This window comes from Mesocricetus auratus, unplaced genomic scaffold (genome assembly GCF_017639785.1).
Source record: "Mesocricetus auratus isolate SY011 unplaced genomic scaffold, BCM_Maur_2.0 Super-Scaffold_100025, whole genome shotgun sequence".
NCBI classification, from domain to species: domain Eukaryota; kingdom Metazoa; phylum Chordata; class Mammalia; order Rodentia; family Cricetidae; genus Mesocricetus; species Mesocricetus auratus.
In genome coordinates, this window is record NW_024429206.1 from 24,549,721 (window position 1) to 24,569,609 (window position 19,889).

At 52.3% G+C, this 19,889-nt stretch overlaps 1 protein-coding gene across 1 annotated transcript in view; it reads right to left on the reverse strand.

Moving 5' to 3' along the window:
* The window catches only part of Clip2 (CAP-Gly domain containing linker protein 2), a 59,867-nt gene that overhangs the window by 25,135 nt on the left and 14,843 nt on the right, over positions 1 to 19,889 (reverse strand). The window contains 5 exon segments of the mRNA XM_040731095.1: positions 169 to 315; positions 317 to 383; positions 1,239 to 1,363; positions 5,181 to 5,737; positions 18,831 to 19,015. Coding sequence (XP_040587029.1) covers positions 169 to 315; positions 317 to 383; positions 1,239 to 1,363; positions 5,181 to 5,737; positions 18,831 to 18,948 — 1,014 coding nt within the window. The 5' untranslated portion in view covers positions 18,949 to 19,015.

Here is a 19,889-nt window from a genome sequence, read left to right on the forward strand (position 1 = left end):
AAATGTGTAAGTGGATCAATTTTTTTCCCATGAGGAGATCGCACTCCCCCATCCCCAACGCCAACCAAGGGATGCCCGGGATCAGGGCAAGCTGGGGACGGACTAGGACACCTGATCCTGCCCTCACCCTCAACATCAGAGTTCTCCAACTCCCAATTCCATGCTTACCAGGCCACTACGGCTGGGCCGGCCACCCACAGAGGAGGCCACGGAGCTCACGGAGCTGATGGAGGAGCTGCTGGGGCTGTGGGTCAAGGCCGAGACGCCCATGGCCATGCGTTTGGTCTTCTTGGCCTTGGCGGGACTGGTGGAGGGGGAAGCCGATCCGAATGACCTTGTGGATGGGCGCAAAGAGACCGAACTTGGGTGGGCACTGGAAGTACCTGGGGAGCGTGACAGAGCAACGGTGACGTCATCATTGCTGGGCGTCTCCCCAGCTCCCCACTCCATATCAGAGCCCAAAGACACAGGGGTCTCCTCAGGACCTGTCTCCCACCTCCCACGGTGACAGCCCTCCAGATGGAGCGGCCAGACATAGTGGTGCACACCTGTCACCCCAGCATTTGAGAGGCGGAGGCAGGGGACTGGGGGGGGGGGCGGGACTGCCAAAGGTTTAGAGCTCTGAGCAGCTCTGGAGATAACATTAAAAGCCCACCGTCCACCACACAGAAGCAGCAGCAACATTAAGACGGACAAACCCTCAAGGGTATCCCAGCTGCAACTTCAGTCGGCCCCGCCTCCTAAACCAGCTCTCCGTCCCCGGGGTCCCCTTGCACAGAGAAGAAAAACCCCGGAGGAGAGGCGCCAAGCGGATACGGAGTTCAAGGCCAGCCTCTGCTATATAGTGAACCAGAAGCCAGCTTGTGCCATGCAGGATTGCTTCAGAAAAGGAGGAAGGGAGGATACGAGAGGGCCGGACACCTTTTGCACCACTCAGGAGACACAGAGGCGAGCGAACTCTCACACTCCTGCCTTTCTAGCGTTGTGGCCAGGGGAACAACTCTCACACTCCTGCCTTCCTAGCGTTGTGGCCAGGGGAACACAGGACAGAGGAACTCTCTCAGCACTTGTCTGTGACAATGCCCTCTGGTCTTAGTTCTTTCGTCAATCAAATGGGACGGTCATCTCCCCTGCCTAGCCTGACACGTACCGTCACGGCGTCTGGCACACCATGGCCACGATTCTGCTGCCACCGTACCCTCAGTCCCTCTGACAATGCTCGGGAGAGCCCGTGGTACCTGGTGCCTGCCACAGCCCCATCGTTCTTCCCGAGGGGCTCGTCCAGCTCCACGCCACACCACTCGCCCTTGGCAAAGTCCGTCTCCCCAACGTATCGCACCACACCGGTCTTCGTCCCGCCAACCTGTTGGCACACAGAGAGAGGCAGGTCCAGGGGGTGCAGGGGACACAGGCAGAGCCTGGCAGAGGGCAGATGAGGAAGAGGAGATACCCACGGACAGCTGGGAGGGACACAGCTTCCAGCAGTCACATGGCTGCTACGTGGAAGGGCATAGGCTTGGGGAGAGACACATAGACCTGAGCTCAAATTCTGCTGCAAGCTGCATGAGCTTGGGCAAGTTACAGAACCTCTGTGAAGCTCAGCTTCTTCATCCACCAAAAGAACTTTTGTGAAAATTAAGTACATAGCATCCCCTTATGCTAGAGCCTTGGTAAATACTCTCAGTAAAGACACAAAAGCAGTTTCCAGGGGTGGGGTGGTGGCCCAGCAGTAAGTCCCTGCCTAGAATCCCCCAGTGACAGGCTGGGGTGTGGCTCAGTGGTAGAGCTCCTGCCTAGAATCCCCCAGTGAGGGGCTGGGGGTGTGGCTCAGTGGTAGAGCCCCTGCCTAGAATCCCCCAGTGACGGGCTGGGGTGTGGCTCAGTGGTAGAGCTCCTGCCTAGAATCCCCCAGTGAGGGGCTGGGGGTGTGGCTCAGTGGTAGAGCCCCTGCCTAGAATCCCCCAGTGAGGGGCTGGGGTGTGGCTCAGTGGTAGAGCCCCTGCCTAGAATCCCCCAGTGAGAGGCTAGGGTATGATTCAGTGGTAAAGAGCTTGTCTAGCATGTATGAGGCCCTAGGTTTCATTCCAACACCACAGGAAAATTAAAAGTAGGGCTAGTGAGATGACTCAGCAGGTAAAAACCTTGCAAGACTGATAACCTGAGTTCAATCCCTGGAACCCTCAGTAGACAGAGAAAATTGATTTCCAAAGCAGTGCTCTGACTTCCAGACCCATGCTGTGACACACTAGTGCATGCACACACACACACTCACACACACATTTTAAAACTAAAAAAATCAAAACAAAACAGAAAAAGTATATAGTACTGCCAAAAAAAGTTAATTAAACAAAACAATATACAGACACATAAATTACAGATCTAAGTACTTGCAAAATCAGGTCTGATTTAATTTGCTTTTTTTGCTTTGTTGTTTTGCTGTTGTTTTGTTTTTTTGAGACAGGGTTTCTCTGTATTGTTTTGGAGGCTGTCATGGAACTAGCTCTGTAGACCAGGCTGGCCTGGAACACACAGAGATCCGCCTGCCTCTGCCTCCTGAGTGCTGGGGTTAAAGGTGTGCGCCACCACTGCCTGGCTTCTAACTTCCTTTTTGTTGCTGTGATTAAATACCATAACAGAAGGCAACTGAGGGGAGGAGAGGATTTATTTAGCTCACAATTTCAGGTTACAGCCTAACACCGTGGGGAAGGCAAGGCAGGAAACTAAAACATCACACCCACAAGGGCAAATGCCGGGGCTCTGCTAGCTTACACTCAGGTCTCTCTGTTGTCCCTGTTCGGGGTCTGCTGTCTAGGGAATGGTGCCACCCTCTGTGAGCTGGGTCTTCCCACACCGGTTAACAGTCAAGACCACCCACTTTCCAGACACATCCATATTCCAGTGTGACCTGGATAACTCCTCGTTGGAGACTCCCAACTCGGCCGATTCTAGGTTGTGACAGTTAAAACTAACCAGTACAAAACCAAACCAAACCACTAACCAGTACACCAGGGGTTCTCAACCCTCCTAATGCTGCAGTCCTTTAATAAAGTTTCTCATGTTGTGATAACCCCAACCACAAAATCATTGCCATTGCTACTTCAGAACTGTAATGTTGTGACTGTTATGAATCACAATGTAGACATCTGAATTATGTTGTGACTGTTATGAGTCACAATGTAGACATCTGAGTTCTGTGGTGGTCTTACAAGACCCTGAGAACTGCTGCAGCCCACCTTTCCAAGTCCAGAAGCTTTTCTCCTCCCCCCCCAAGATAAACACCATTTCCTCTTTCAGTGGAAGAGTTCCATAATCATGCCCATCTCTCTAAATAGCAGGCTTCTGCTGCAACTTCTCTTTTTAAAGCTTTCATGTATTTTTAACTGACACATAAGAATAGTTTGCATTTCAGCGATCCTCATTTTTTTTAGACTGACAATGGCTGTACTTACAAACGGGGGACAATATGACTGCTTGTACGGTGTCCATATGTCTACAACGTGCACTGTTCAAACTATCGTTTCTACTCCCCGACATTTTCATCTTTTTTATTTTTAAATAGGGAGTCTCTGAAGACCCCTCCAGTGTTCATCATCACATTAAAGGGTGCTGGGGATGCAGCTCAGCTGGTAGATTACTCAGCTAGCATGGAGGCTGTGCTGGATGTGCACTTTTGTAATCCCAGCCCTCAGGAGGTGGAGACAGGAGGATCAGGAGTTCAAGGCCAGGCTTAGATACACAGCAGGCTAGTGGTATCATTCCAAATGTGTGTGTGTGTGTGTGCGCTATCATGAGTAACTGCCATCTACTCTGCCTGGAAAACAAGAACTGTTCCTCATATTTGTGTTATTTTCACTGGACTTTAGTTTCATTTTATCTCATTATTTATTTCACATGAACTTCAGTTCCATTTATTTTGCTGAAAATGTCAGGGTCCCAGTGTGTGTGTGTGTGTGTGTGTGTGTGTGTTAAATATCCTCTTTGCATGTATGTGTTCATGTGAATATGTACATGTGCATCCGGGTCAGAGGTCAACATCAGATGCTTCCCCCATCACTCTCCACCTTAGTGGGTGAGGCAGGGTCTCCCACAGAGCCTGGAGCTGACAGGTTTAGCTAGGTTACAGGTCAGCAAGCCCCAGGGAGCCTCCTGTCTCACCTGTCCAGATGTGGGTTACAAGCAGGCACTCCCACAGTCCAAACTTTCCACCTTGGTTCTGGGGTTAAATTTAGGTCCTTGTACTCACAGTGCTAACTAAGTGAGTGAAGGCCGCAGCCCTCTGTCGTTCAGACAGGGCTTGTTCTATGGCCCAGGCTAGACTGATACTCTGTAGCCTAGGTTGGCCGTCCATCCATCCTCCAGCCTCTCTCCCTAGAACGCTGGGATTACAGACATGCCTCACCACGCCTAACTTCTCTTAATCTTCTAACATGGCTGGGCAGTTTCCTGTTTCAGTAACCATATTTTTCACACACGCACCCCCCCCAGCCTTTTTGCCCCAGGAATATTCATGAACACATGAATATTCATGAACACATGAATATTCATAAACACATTTGTTCCCACAGGAATATCTAGTGATATGAGTATTCATGGCCCTATATTCAGTGGTCGTCTGAAGTGCCAACTCCAACTTCTCAGATGACTGACCATCTTCCCCACGGAAAGTCCTGGAAGCCTCTGCCATGGAGACTGCCATATCGGTTGCCAGCCTCAGGAGGGTGAAGTAGGAGGAGGCTGGAGGGAAGCGGGCCTTGGACCACAGAACAGAAGCGCTCATCTTGTCCTCCAGTCTAAGGCTCTCTTAAAACCCTGATCCTACTGCCACCCCAAGTACTGAGACTTGGTGCGTGCTGGCATGCCGTTTTATGGGGTCCTGGGGATCTAACCCTGGGATCTGTGCTTGCCAGACAGAGCCCTGGACCAACTGAGCGACTGCCCAAGTCAGAGATTTTTTTTTTTTTTTTTTTTTTTTTTTGGTTTTTCGAGAAAGGGTTTCTCTGTATTTGGAGGCTGTCTGGGAACTAGTTCTGTAGACCAGGCTGGCCTGGAACTCACAGAGATCCGCCTGCCTCTGCCTCTGTCTGGACCGTGTTCAAGTTCCCTTCGAGTCCCTTCTCTGCTCAGCCCCTGGGGTCCAGCTTATCCATGAGGGGGTGCGGCCAGGAACCACGCACACTTACCAGCACGCGGTCTCCCAGATGGAGGTCCTTGTCACCACGCTTCACAGAACCGCTGTCGGAGAGGTTGGAGCCAGACTCATTGCCCGTCTTCACGGAGCTGTTAAGGACACTCTCCCGCAGGGGGATGACTCGGCTGGTGAGTGGGGGCGTGGCGGTACCGGAATGCAGGGATAGGTTCTGCGCAGTGAGGGATTCCACCGAGTGGGCGTCACTGCCCGAGCCCTCAGCTGTGGGCTGGCGGGTTAGCTTGGAGGGCCGTGTGAAGATGCCCTGGAGAGCCGGGCACTCAAAGTAGCGCACGCCACCCACGGCGCCATCGTTCTTGCCCACCGGGTCGTCCAAGACCACGCCGGCCCACTGGCCTGGTGCGAACTGTGTCTCGCCCAGGTACTGCACCACGCCGGGTTTCACACCGTTCACCCACACCCTTTCGCCCACCACAAAGTCCCCCAGGAAGTCATCACCCACTTCAGCTGCCCTTGGACCTGGCTTCTCAGAGACAGCGGTGGTGGCTCCAGCCGCGGAGGGGCCCGATGCCTGCTTGTGCAGGGGAGACCCTGTGGATGAGTTAAGAGGCGGAAGTTAGGCTTGGCCTGGGCACCGGGGGACAGAGCTGGACAGTGGGTAACTCAAAGCCCTTCCTAACTCTTCTGACTCCCACCCAGGGGTGTCCAATGTCTGAGGTTCTCAGGGACACACTGCCATCTACAAGGTCCACCCCGGAAGGGTTGGGAGTGTGGCTGGCAGGGTAGAGCACTTGCAATGAGGCCTGGGTTCCATCCTCAGGACCTCAAAGAACAACAAACAAGTCAAAACACGAGTTGGACTGGTAAGACTGCTCAGTGGGAAAGAGTTTGTCACCGCGCCTGACGACTTGCATTCAATCCCCGGGACCCACACGCTGGAAAGAACTTCTACAAGTTGTCCTTTGACCTCCAGATGTGTGCCAAGGAATGAATGCCACCACTCCCTTCCATAATAAATGAATGCAGAGCAACTCTGTACAGTGTGCTTGGCAGGCCTAAGCAGCTATGGGGCATAACTCTGTGAGGCCTTGAGTGGTGACCATCCCACCTTACCTGTCCTGTTAAAACACAAGAAGGGCTTCTGGGGACCCAGTGTGACTATTCTTAGAAAAAAGCTACCAGCTCAGCTGTCCCTACCCCCAGCTGTCTCAGCCCACAGGACCCCCGGATAATCTCTGCTGACCCCTGCCTCTCCCAGGGGTCACCGGTCCTCCAACCAATTGCTTCAACAGCTGCTACAAATTCAGGTCACAAGTTCGTGATGCCAGCCGTGAGTTTCTTTGATTTATTTTTCCTCTTTTAGCCATCCCCTGCTTGGTCCTCCCAGCTGCCCCTGCCTCACAGGGACCAAACCCTTTTCAAGTTCCGCACAAAGGCAAGCAGGGAGATTTCAACTGCCTGAGGATGGGAGAACACAGGATGCCCCAACATAGCACCCTAGCCTCAGATTTGGAACACACTGGCCAGGCTGGGATAACCCCCTTCCCTAAACTGGTGTCTCAGTTCCCTCCAGACAGACAGACAGACAGACAGCACGCTGTTGGGCTCTGATTTTTATTTTAATTTTTTGAGATGTTTTCATGTAACCCAGACTGGCTTCAAACTGCCTATAAAGCACATGATAGTCTTGATCTTCCTGCCTCCACCTCATGAGTGCTAGGATTTTTAAATTGTATTGTATTTCTTTTATTTAATATTTTATTTATTTGTTGTGTATACAGTCTTCTGCCTGCAGGCCAGCAGAGGGTACCAAATCTCATTCAAGGTGGTTGTGAGCCACCATGTGGTTGCCGGGAATTGAACTCAGGACCTCTGGAAGAACAGTCAGTGCTCTTAACCACTGAGCCATGTCTCCAGCCCATGAGTGCTAGGATTACAGATGTGTACTATACCACCATGCTGATTTATGGGATGCAGAGGGTGGAGCCCAGGGCTTCCAGCAACTGGACCACATCCCCAAGGCCTTTCTGTTGTTTTGTTTTTAGAGTCAAACTACATAGCCTCGGCTGGCCTTGAGTTCACCATGCAGGGAAATCTAGCCTTCCATTTACAGCAATCCACCTGCCCTATCTTCTTCAAGATTTTAAGCATGAGGTCACCAAGTCTATTGGCACTGACAATCTATGCCAGGGCAGGTGGTGTATGTAGTGAGAGCTCTTACGATCTGTCACATAGGCCAGGTGGTGGCGGCGTATGCCTTTGATCCCAGCACACAGGAGGATCTCTGAGTTCCAGGACAGCCAGGGCTACACAGAGAAACCCTGTCTTAGGGGGAAAAATACCCCATAAAACCAAAACCCAAAACAATACATTTAGCACATGGGTGGTTCTCTTAACCCATATCCTCACAGAATCACCTAAGGGTGCAGCCTACACCTAATGCTGCCTCCAAGGTCCCCACCATTGCACACAGTAGCCCAGTAACCCCATGAAGGCTGAAGACCAGTCACATCTGGAAGTGCACATCTGTCATTCCAGAACTGGGAGGCTGAAGCAGGAGAACTTCGGAAGCTAGCCTGAGCTACTGACAGAGTTCAAGGTTAGACCAGGCAATTTAGTGAGATCCTCAGCCAGGTGTCAGTGGGCAGGGACTCCCTTCACGAGAAAGGCATGATAGAATTTATTTTGAGTGGCTGGGTGTGGTGGCCCAGCACTTCAGAGGTACAGGATGAAGGATCAAAAGCTAAGGGTCACCCCAGCTATACACAGAGCTTGAAGCCAGCCTGCCTGAGCTACATGAGAACATGTCTCAAATTTTGTTGTTGCCGTAGTTATTGCAGGTTTCAAGTTCAAACTAAACCCAGTGTGGTTTAGTCTTTAATCCAGAACACAGGAGGCAGGTGGGTTTCTAACAATTTTATTTAGGGCCAGCTGGGTTTACACACTGAGTTTCAGGCTAATCAGAACTACATAGTGAGACCCTGTCTCAAAAAAGTTCCAAGTAGAGCTTCGAGGCAAAGGATTAAGGCTAATGTGAGGAGGAAAACAGCTGGGAGTCTGCTTCAACAGCAGGTGTAGGGCTCAGTGTGGGGGCCCAGATGGCACTGTCCCCTACATAAAGGGGATTCGAGACTTGCCTTGTCTTGGACAGAGGACAAGTTTTTTTCCTCTCTCTCTCTCTCTCTCTCTCTCTCTGTGTCTCTCTCTCTCTCTCTCTCTCTCTCTCTCTCTCTCTCTCTCTCTCTCTCTCTCTCTCTGTGTCTCTCTCTCTCTCTCTCTCTCTCTCTCTGTGTCCTCTCTCTCTCTCTCTCTCTCTCTCTCTCTCTCTCTCTCTCTCTCTCTCTCTCTCTCTGTGTGTGCATGTGCTGGAGCATGTAGTCCACACACGCATGTATCATGTGTGTGCAGGAGCCAGCAGAGGCCAGAAGAGGGTGTGAAATCTCTGGAGCTACACGTACAGGCAGCGGCTGCAGCTGCCAGCTATAGGTGCTGGGACCTGAGCTCTGGAAAAGCATCGAGTGAAGCAGGGAGCCATCTCCAGCCCCTTACCTTGTTCCCTTACCTTGTTCTGAGACAGACCCCTCACTGGGCTTCCAAGTATTGCTCACCCACCCCACGCACACACACACACCATGCTGGGGTTGCAGTTCATGTGCGTCTCCCTCCTTGACTGGCTTTCTTAATCGTCTCCTACCCTAAGCTAGCCTGGAATTTGCTATGGAGGGAAAGATGACTTTGAACTTCTGATCTTTTTCTGTCTCTACCTCTGAAACGCTGTGATTACAGACATGTACCCCCATGCCCCGTTTATGTGACGTGAGGTATGAAATCCACAGCTTCCTACATGCTTGACCAACAGAGACCCATCCCAGCCCCGTCCCACCCCCATCTGGGTTTTGTTGTTGTTTTTAACATAGGTTTTAGGGCTTGAACTCAGGTCCTTATTCTTGCAAGGCAAGCCTTTATGGTCTGAACAATCTGCCTAACCCCAACGGGGCTTTTCCTTACCTGCCAACACTCAGCCAGGGGGAACTCCAGCTCAATGAGCAATACTATAGGCTAACCCTGAGGTCACAAGGAGGCCCACAGGGGAGGACAAACGAGAACCAGCAAGGATGGGGGAGGGGCGGGCCAGCTGAGCATAATGAAGGAGGGAGGGAGCAATAGCTCTGGGGTTGCCAGAGGGAAGGGACGCCCATAATCTTCTGCCTCAGGAAGTTCCTGGGCTCCCGAGAACCTTGGAGAAGAAACCTTCCCTGTCTGTTCTGTCAAAAGGCCAGCTCAAGGTTCAGTGGGTAAAGGTGCCGATGCCAAGACCAACTGACATTTGATCTCGGGACCAAAATGGTGGAGGGGGAGGGACTGACCCATCCAAGTTGTCCTTTGACCTCCCTCCGTAAACACACAGACACACACACACACAGACACACACACACACACACACACACACACACACAGAGAAATGCGTATCTTACTTAAGGTGCTGGAGAGATGGCTCAGAGGTTAAGAGCACCTACTGCTCTTGCAGAGCAGCCAAGTTGGGTTCCCAGCCCCCAGGCTGTGTGGGGCTCACAACTGCCCCCTAACTCCAGCTCCAGACGCCCTCTGCTGGAATCCATGGATACCCGCACTCACGTGCACATACCCCACACACAATATACACAGAACAGACACAAGTGAATGAAAATATTTTTAAAACATGTAATATTATTTTTAAAAAAATAAATAGAGAGCACAGCCCTCACCTCCCACATTCTAACTCTGCTTCATTCATGGAGTGAACTCTCTTCTGAAGGGGGCTTTACTGGGCTCAGACTTTGGCTCCATGGGTACAGTGCACACATGAAGCCCACGTCCAACACCACAGGAACTTGGTGTGACGGCCCATGAATGTTACCACAGCACTTTGGAAGTAAAAGCAGGAGGGTCAGGAGTTCAAGGTCATCTCTGATTATATGTAGTGAGTTCAAGGCCAGCCTGGGCTACAAGAGACCTATGTTTGTAAAACCACAAAAAAAAAAGGAAAGAAAAAACAACAACAACAAAAAAAAACCCCACATATACACAAAGATAAAAGAAAAAAATCTGGGAGCTGGCATAGTGGTTATGTGCTTGCTCTACAAGCCCAAAGACCTAGAGTCTGGATCCCAGCACCACCATAAATACTAAGTGGCCCCATGCCATTCCAGCCTAGAAGGAGGAGACAGAGCAACCTGGTGGGGGGTGGCTGTGAGAATAGCCATATCAATGAGCTGGGAGTTTGATTGGGAGACCCTGCCTCAGAAAATAAGGTAAAGCTACATGAAGAAGAATCCCACAGTAGCCCCAGGCCTACACAGGCACACCCACACATGCAGACACACCTCAACATGCATGTGCACACAGGCCTTACTAGGAACTATAAACTCGGGGACGAACTTGGCTTTTGCCCTGATGGCCTTGGATGGAAGAAAAGTATCTCATGCTAGGTCATGGGCCTTCTAGAAGGCGGCCACCGCTCTAAATGTTCCATGGGACACAGTTCTAGTAACAGGATGCTATGAACTGGGATAATAAAATTAACTTCTAAGCTGAAATAAGAAACACCTTACACGGCTGGGCGTTGGTGGCGCACGACTTTAATCCCAGCACTAGGAAGGCAGGGGCAGGCAGATCTCTGTGAGTTTGAGGCCAGCCTGGTCTACAGAGTGAGTTCCAGGACAGCCTCCAAAACAATACAGAGAAACTCTGTCTCAAAAAAAAAAAAAAAAGAAAGAAAGAAAGAAAGACATTACACAATGTTAAGGGTCCTGCAGGACTTCTCAGAGCCCTTAATGTTAGTGAGTTGCTGAATCTGCAATCCCTGGCAATGGGAAATACTAAAGCAGGCAAGGTGTGTCACCCTGCCACGGACACAGTAGTTTCTTCTTGGTGCCACCTAAGGAGGCCTGCCTGTGCCAACTCCCAACAACCCCTCACCCAGCAGCCACCAAAAGCACCTCACTTAACATCTCTCCCTTCCTCCAACTCCATGGTGCTGTGTTTTCATAGTTTGTACAGTCTACCTGCTGGGCTACTGGGCTTCAGCTCCGGGAGTTGAATATTATACACCAACCCTCCTCTAGACAGACCGTCCATCCTAAGGGGTTCCCCCGCCCTCCCGCTGCGCCAAAGAAAAATACATACGTGGCTTGAAGCCCCTAGCAGAAAACCTAGCCGGTTTTCTGTTCCAAGCCCCTCCCTCTCCCCAGGGGCTCTCAAAGGCACAGGTCATGAAGGAAAGAGTGATGAACCTCTCCAGAATGACAGCCTCCTTCAATCAGCCTTTGGACAGCTCCCACCCATATGGCACACAAGGAAGGCTGAGTTTGTCTCTCCTGTATGGGAAGAGCCCTCTGCAGACTGAACACCCCCACCCTGTGGCACCTTGCCAGCAAAGCTGCCTCTGTACCCTGCTTCCCTGAAGGCATCCTCCACCCGCGTACTCCGGGTCCAAGAGAGCTCAGCATCCTTCCAGAGGAAAACGTCACTCGTGAGCCCCCTCTGCCCCCCGACTCAGACAGCTGGGGAGCCTGGGTGGGGTGGGGAGGGGATGTGACAGGCTTCTTACCCTGAAACGAGCAGAGCCAGCTCCCCATGGAGAAGCTTCAGGCACTGGCCATAGGGTCTGCAGGCAAGCAGGCAGGCAGGCGCTGGCCTTGGTCCCCGCCTCCCAGATCGATAGTGGACAGAACGTCAGGAGTAGTTGGGAGGCAGCCCTGCCCCCTGCCACACAGCCCCGGAAAAGCTCATCTCGGCTTCCCCATCCTGACACCATTAAAAAGTTTAGGATGTGGTCAGGGGAGGGAGTGGGGGAGACAGCCTTGAAGAGAAGGCTCTTGACCTTGGCTGATTGAAAGTGGTTAAGGGAAACAGGGAGCCTGGCCCTCCAGTAATTCAGACACCCCAACTGGGCACTCAGGAGATGGGCAGGGGGTGGAGGAGCAAATCTATACCTCAGTCCCCAGGAGGGTGAAGTAGGAGGTCTGCCACAGATCTAGGCCAGCCTGGATTACAGGGAAACTATGGACAAAAACAAAACAAAAAACAAGAGGAAGGTCGGTGAGATGGCTCAGGGCTTAGTTAGAGACACTTGCTGCCAAGTTTGACAACCTAAGGTCAATTCCAAGGACCCACATGGTGGAAGGAGAGAACCAATTCTCACAAGTTATCATCTGACCTCCACACACCTGCTGTGGCATGTGTGCCCACATGCATACCACACATTACACACATATAAAATAAATGCTAGGAAAACATATCTAAAATAAGCAAACATGCATCTGTGGGGCTCAGATATAGCTCACTGTAGAGCACTTGCCTAGAATCCCCCAGTGAGGAGCTGGGGCTGGGGCTCAGTGGTAGAGCACCTGTCTAGAATCCCCCAGTGAGGGGCTGGGGTGTGACTCAGTGGTAGAGCCCCTGCCTAGAATCCCCCAGTGAGGGGCTAGGGTGTGGCTCAGTGGTAGAGCACTTGCCTAGAATCCCCCAGTGAGGGGCTAGGGTGTGGCTCAGTGGTAGAGCACTTGCCTAGAATCCCCCAGTGAGGGGCTAGGGTGTGGCTCAGTGGTAGAGCACTTGCCTAGAATCCCCCAGTGAGGAGCTGGGGGTGTAGCTTGGTGGTTAAGATGAACTATCTCAACTGGGTTATTCGAATGTAACAAGAAGAATGCCGTGACAAGGTGAGTGACAAACACAACCAGGAAAGCCCTTCAAAGTCTGCCTGAATGATAGGAGCACAATGATTGTCACTGACCCATATTCTTTGCTTGGCAATCACAGTTCCCAGATCCCCAGCACAGGTTCCAAGGGCCAGAAGGGACTTCTTAGGCACTGCATCAGGAGGAGACCCCAGAGGCTGGGAGATGGTTCAGTAGTACAGCGCCTGCTATGCATGCATGAGGACCTGAGTTCAAATCCCCAGGACGCATGTAAAGCTGGGCATGGTCATGTACCTCTGTACTCTCAGAGCCTGGGCGTCACATGAGTGATGGAGACATGAAAATCCCTGGAAGCTCATGGGATAACCTGGTGTCAACAGGTAGATAAGAGACCCCGCCTCCTGTGAGTTCTAGGCCAGCAAGGACTATACAGTAAGCGCCTATCTCCAAAAGAGAGAGAGACCCTCAATACGGAAGCTTCATGAACACCTGAACAGTCCCGATCTCTGCACTGCGCTGTGCACACCTGGATCCCCGTGGACACAGATACATGAATACACAAACACATACACACATACACGCATGCACGCACGGCTAAAAGGAGACTCCGGAGAACAGCTACCACATACAACCCAACAGAACCTTTCTTCCTGGTGTAGAACAGAGTGGAGGCCACACCCAGCAGGCGCCTGGAGTCTTGAACCCCTTCCTCCTACCCACAGTCCAGGACAGATGCTAACATCATCCTGGGCCCCACTGACAGATCCTCCCAGCACGTCTTCCGGGGTGTCCCATCCTACCCGCACTCCCCGACACCTGCCCATCCTGGGTCCCACTGACAGATCCTCCCAGCACGTCTTCCGGGGTGTCCCATCCTACCCGCGCTCCCCTACACCTGCCCACCTTTCGAGCCACCTCTACTTCCATTCCAGGGCCATATCCGGCCTTGAAGTCTCCCCCTGAGACCCTGCTGCATCCTGTGTCATGCTTCTGGGTACCAATACAGACCTCCTCTGCTACACATGGCACCCATCCAGACTGTTTCCCGTGCCAGACCCTCTCTGCCCAAAGCTGACATCACGCCTTGGGAGGGAGCCACAGTCTTGCTTCCCAAGTCAGATGACAACTCACACAGGGCTCTCTCAAGTCGTCCTGGGTGTCCCCCGCAGAGTCCCAGTCTCCTCGACGCTTTGTGTTATTGACTGACGTATCTGCTTTGAGACAGGGTCTCCTATGTTCTGAGCCAGCCTCAAGCATAACCTTCAACTCTTACTCCTTCCCTATTTCCCACAGGCTGGGATGACAGATGAGCATCACCTTACGTAGTGATGGGAACGGAACCCAGAGCCTTGTGCATGCTGGGTAAATACCCTACCAACTAAGCTACATTTCCAGACAATGATTATTTACTTTTGAGTCGGGGGTTGGGGGGTCTCTTATTTAGCTAAGGCTAGCCCTCATTTCACAATCCTTCTGCTTCAGCCTGAGTGCTAGGATTATAGATACGTACCATCACGCCTAACACCTCCATTACTTTAGAGAGAAGATGGCCAGTCCCATGGGTGGCTGGGAACCTCAAGGGCCAGCAGCAATGGAGTTGTTTTCCCTAGCACTTGTTACCGAGGTTCTTGGCACTGATACCCTGAAGCATGGTAGAGTCTTTGTCTAAAATACCTCAGTGAGAGACTTGGGGTGTGGCTCAGTGGTAGAGCATCTGCCTAGAATTCCCCAGTGAGGGGCTGGGGGCTTGGCTCAGTGGTAGAGCACCTGCCTAGAATCCCCCAGTGAGGGGCTGGGCTGAGGCTCAGTGGTACAGCACCTGCCTAGAATCCCCCAGTGAGGGGCTAGGGGTGTGGCTCAGTGGTAGAGCACCTGCCTAGAATCCCCCAGTAAGGGGCTGGGGGTGTGGCTCAGTGGTACAGCACCTGCCTAGAATCCCCCAGTGAGGGGCTAGGGGTGTGGCTCAGTGGTAGAGCACCTGCCTAGAATCCCCCAGTAAGGGGCTGGGGGTGAGGCTCAGTGGTACAGCACCTGCCTAGAATCCCCCAGTGAGGGGCTAGGGGTGTGGCTCAGTGGTAGAGCACCTGCCTAGAATTCCCCAGTAAGGGGCTGGGGGTGTGGCTCAGTGGTAGAGCACCTGCCTAGAATCCCCCAGTGAGGGGCTAGGGGTATGGCTCAGTGATAGAGCCCCTGCCTAGAATCCCCCAGTAAGGGGCTGGGGGTGAGGCTCAGTGGTACAGCACCTGCCTAGAATCCCCCAGTGAGGGGCTAGGGGTGTGGCTCAGTGGTAGAGCACCTGCCTAGAATCCCCCAGTGAGGGGCTGGGGGTGTGGCTCAGTGGTACAGCACCTGCCTAGAATCCCCCAGTGAGGGGCTAGGGGTATGGCTCAGTGGTAGAGCCCCTGCCTAGAATCCCCCAGTAAGGGGCTGGGGGTGTGGCTCAGTGGTAGAGCCCCTGCCTACAAGTCCCCCCCACCCCTGCAAGAGTCTGGGGGCATGGTTCAGTGATGAAACACTGGCTTGGCATGTGTGGATTAAATCCAAAATACTTGGAAAAAAAAGAAACTGGGGCCTCACTTGATGAGGAGGGCCAATGAAGAAAGAACCCAGAAGAGACAATGGGCCTTTCTCCCTGAAGGTCATGTCCTGGCCTAGGGCCAAGCTGGCCAGTACACTTCCCCAGCCACTCGCTGGAATAAGCTCAGTTTACTGGGAGCTTGTGGCTAATCTTGTCTCTTTGTACTTAACTTTCTAAGTATTTTCTTTTATCTGATGTGTGTTTTGTTGCAGTAAGGATGTGCACCATGTGTATGCCTGTGCAGGACCAGAAGAGGGCATCAGATCCTCTGGAACTGGAGTTACAGACGGTTGTGAGCCACCAAGCAAATGCTAGGAACTGAGCCTGGGTCCTCTGCAAGAACAGCAAGAACAGGGGTTCTTAACCACTGAGCCATCTGTCCAGTTTCCAGAATTCTGTCTTTGTTGCTACGTGTATGTATGATGATGCTGGCTGTGTTCCCACACCAGGGTGGGGGGCTGGGGTGTGTGCCACAGCTCTTGGAAGACATCTTGTAGGGTCATTTCTCTCTTTATAACACATGGGTCCCAGGGACTGAGCTCCCTAGCCCAACAAAGCAGTTTTTCAGCCCTTCCGTTACTCAGCACCCTCACCTCGCGCTCCTCCCAAGAAGTGACTCCTGAGTACTGACAGAGGCCCTGTGGCCTCCCCACGGCAGGCACTGAGCACGCATCCTTTGCCTGGACGACTGTACATTTGCTCTCTGGCTTGGTCCTCCCGGCGGCCCCCACGGTCTAGGATCACAGTGGAGCTAATATACTTAGTGGTTCCCTAGGCCACACCCTTGCAGCTCTTTCCATGTTACAAAGACACCTGAATCCTTGCCCTTCATCTCTGATACCTCCCTAGCTTAACTCCCACTCCTTCCCACAGACGTGTCTTTATGTGTGTCCATATTCATGTTGCATGTGCACAGGCACGGTGTGCATGCATGCAGAGGAGGTCGGGGGTCAGCATCGAGTGTCACAGTGACGTGCCTATTTCTGTGATAAAATACCCTGACAAAAAGCAGCTTAGGGCCGGGCGGTGGTGGCACACGCCTTTAATCCCAGCACTCGGGAGGCAGAGGCAGGCGGATCTCTGTGAGTTCGAGGCTGGGCTGGACCGATAGCCTCCGAAACAATGCAGAGAAACCCTGTCTCGTAAAACCAAAAAAAAAAAAAAAAAGCAGCTTAGGGAGGACGTTTTAGCTCCCCAGTTCCAGGTTATGGTCCATCATCGCCGTGACGTCAAGGCGGGAACTTAAACAGCTTGTCCCATCACACCCACAGTCAAGAGCGGAGACAGATGAATCCCTGCTTGCTTAATGCCCGGCTGGTTTTCTCTACTCTCAGTCCAGGGCCCCAAACCAGAGACCAGCGCTGCCCACTTTCAGACTGGGTCTTCCCAGGTTGAATAACGATCAAAACAACCGAAACAGACAGATTAATTCACAGGCCAACCCAATGTAGACAATCCCCCATAAGACTCTCTTGCCACGTAATTCTAGGTTGTGTCAAGTTGACAGTTAAAACTGAGCACCACGCCGGGCGGCGGTGGCGCACACCTTTAACGCCAACACTCGGAAGGCAGAGGCAGGCGGATCTCTTTGAGTTTGAGGCCAGCCTGGTCTACAGAGTGAGTTCCAGGACAGCCAGGACTGTTACATAGAGAAACCCTGTCTCAGAACTCACCTCCCCTCCAAAAAAAAATAATAATAACCACCACACTGAGTGACTTCCCTTATTACTTTCTGTCTCATTCTTTGGGACAGGGTCTCTCTGTCTGTCTGAACCCAGACCTGGCCAATTCAGCTACTAGGCTGGGTGGCCAGCAAGCTCCAGGGACCCTCTTGTTGAACTGCCACGCCCTGGTTTTTCATAGGTGCTGGGGATCCAAACTCCGGCCCTCATGCTTGTGGAGTAAACACTTTGCCAACCAAGTCATCTCCCCAGCCCTGAGATGGGTCTTAATTCTGCACAAGCCAAATTAATGTTGACCCCCAGAGCTTTTGCATCACCATTCCTGCCGGGTCTCTTCCACTGTGCGCTCTCTCTCTCTCTCTCTCTCTCTCTCTCTCTCTCTCTCTCTCTCTCTCTCTCTCTCTCTCTCCACCAGTTTCTTGTTTGTTTTTGTTTAGATTTCCCCACTATGATGGACTCCTTGACTGTCCTGGAACTCATTTTGTAGACCAGGATGGCCCTGAACTCACAGAGGTCTACTTGCCTCTGCCTCCTGAGTACTGACTGGGGTTAAAGGCATGCACCCTCCTAGCTTCTTCTGGAATTCCTCCAAATGAGCATGAGGGAATCAGCCATCTTGGAGGGGAACTGGGCTGAGGTTCACCTCTGGGACAAGCCAATGAGATGGGTGGAGTCCTATAGCGCTGGGTGGAGTGTACAGTAAGTAGGGAGCGTGTGGGGATGTTTCTCACTGGGTACTCACTCATCAAAGAGAAAAGGAAGAAACAATCACTATTTCCACTGCAAAGACACAGAAAGACGAACCTTCAGCTGGGTGTGGTGGCTCTCACCCACAGTCCCAGCACTGCTTCAGCTGGGTGTGGTGACTCTCACCCACAGTCCCAGCACTGGAGGGTGAGGCAAGAAGAAACGTGAGTTCGAGGCCAGCTTAAGCTGTAAGACTGAGACCTTGTCTCAAAAACCAACCAAACTATTCCCAATTCCAGTATACTCTGTAGGATAGTGAATGTTAGCTGTCAGTTTGACAGAGTCTAGAATCTCTGGGAGACAGGTCTCTGGGCATGCCTGTGGGGGATTACCTCAGTTCTGCTAACTGCTATAGGAAGACTCGAGTTACTGGCGGGTGGGATTTTCCCTGAGCGGTGAGGGAATCCAGCAACATGCCTGCACCTGTTTCTTGATTACAGGCGACACGTGACCAACGGTTTCAAATTCCTGTCACCTAGATTTCCCCACCGTGACGGACTCCTTGAACTGTGAACCAAAACCCAACCCTCTCCCTTAAGTCCTGCCAGGGTATTTTACCACAGCAACAGCAAAAGAAACTCAGAGATCCCTTCTGGTTTAAAATTCTGCTGTTGGAGCTGCGGCTGGGGCTCAGCTGGCTTTCCAGTCACGTACAAAGCCCTAGGTCCCACGCCCGCACCACGTAAGCTGGGCATGGTGGTGCAAACCGGTACTCTTAGCACCTAAGAGGCAGAGGCAAGAGAATCACTGAATGTCTGAGGCCAGCCTGGTCTACGCAGCGAGTTTCTGAGCCCTGTAAGCAGCACGGCCACCTCTCTGAGTTACCCACACTGCTGTTAAGTAACCCCAATAAATTCACTGGTTCACCACGGTGGGCTTCGGTGGAACCCTTATTTTGGCCTGCGGCTGACGTGCTATCTGACTGGGATACACATTTGCTCCTGTCTCCCCAGGAAAGCCCCCATGCTGCAGGCCTTCTCACTCTGGACCCCACATACCTTCCTTGGAGCCACTGGCTGATGCCACCACAGAAGCTGACCCGATGGATGGCCTGCCCACGGGGCTGGAGTGCTTTCCCCCTCGGCCAGGGGGCTTCAAGCCACTGGGCTTCTGCATGGCGGTGCCACGAGGAGGGCAGACAAAGGCAGACGACGGTCACATCCTCTCTGCCATCCTTGGTCACCTGGGGGCAGAACACAAGAGGGAGAGAGTCGTGACGTCCTCGCTGGGATGTGGGAACTTGGCTGGCCCCAGTGGTCCTGAAACTGACAAAGAAGATGCCAATGTCTTCTCTCTGTTTTGTTTGAGATAGGACACCATGTAGCCCAGGCTGGCCTCAGACCCATTATAAGACACCGATGCAAGGCACCACACCTGGTTTAGTCAGATCCAGGCCTAGAACTCAGGGCTCTCCTTTGATTTGTTATCTCTGACACAGGTCTCGCTGTACATCCTAGACTGGATCTCCTAACCCTAACCCAGTCTCCCGAGTGCTGTGTGCTTCACCGAGCGGTCATAGACAGAGATGTGGCCTCTGTTTTGGGGCTGCCTGGATGTGGCACCTAGAAGCCGCAGAGATCACCTTGTGACCGCAGGGGACAGCTGATGAGCCAGCCCCCACGGAAGGCAGAGCAGAGTTCTTCCCTCCGTCAGCCGCGTGTGTCCGTGTGTCCTACACCTATCTACACCCACACACGGACCAAAAAGATCTAAAAGGAAGAAAAAAGAGCTGTCAGTTCACCCCTTCAATCCCAGCACTTGGGAGCCTGAGGCAGGAGGATTGCTGCAAGTCTGAAGTCACCCTGGGATACATAGCAAGACCCTGTCTCAAAAAAGCCAAGAAAGAGCAGGGGAGCAGGGGTGGGGGGCAAAGAAAGGGAGATAAGGAAACACACACACACACACACACACACACACACACACACTGGGGAGCACTAATCCAGGAATCCATACGACGTTCTCTTCCCGGAAATGCTCTCTCAGTCATGGGTTCAACAGCCAGTGGGTGTCTAGTTGTTTGCTTGTTGTTTTGTTAAGTAGGCATTAACCCATGGTCA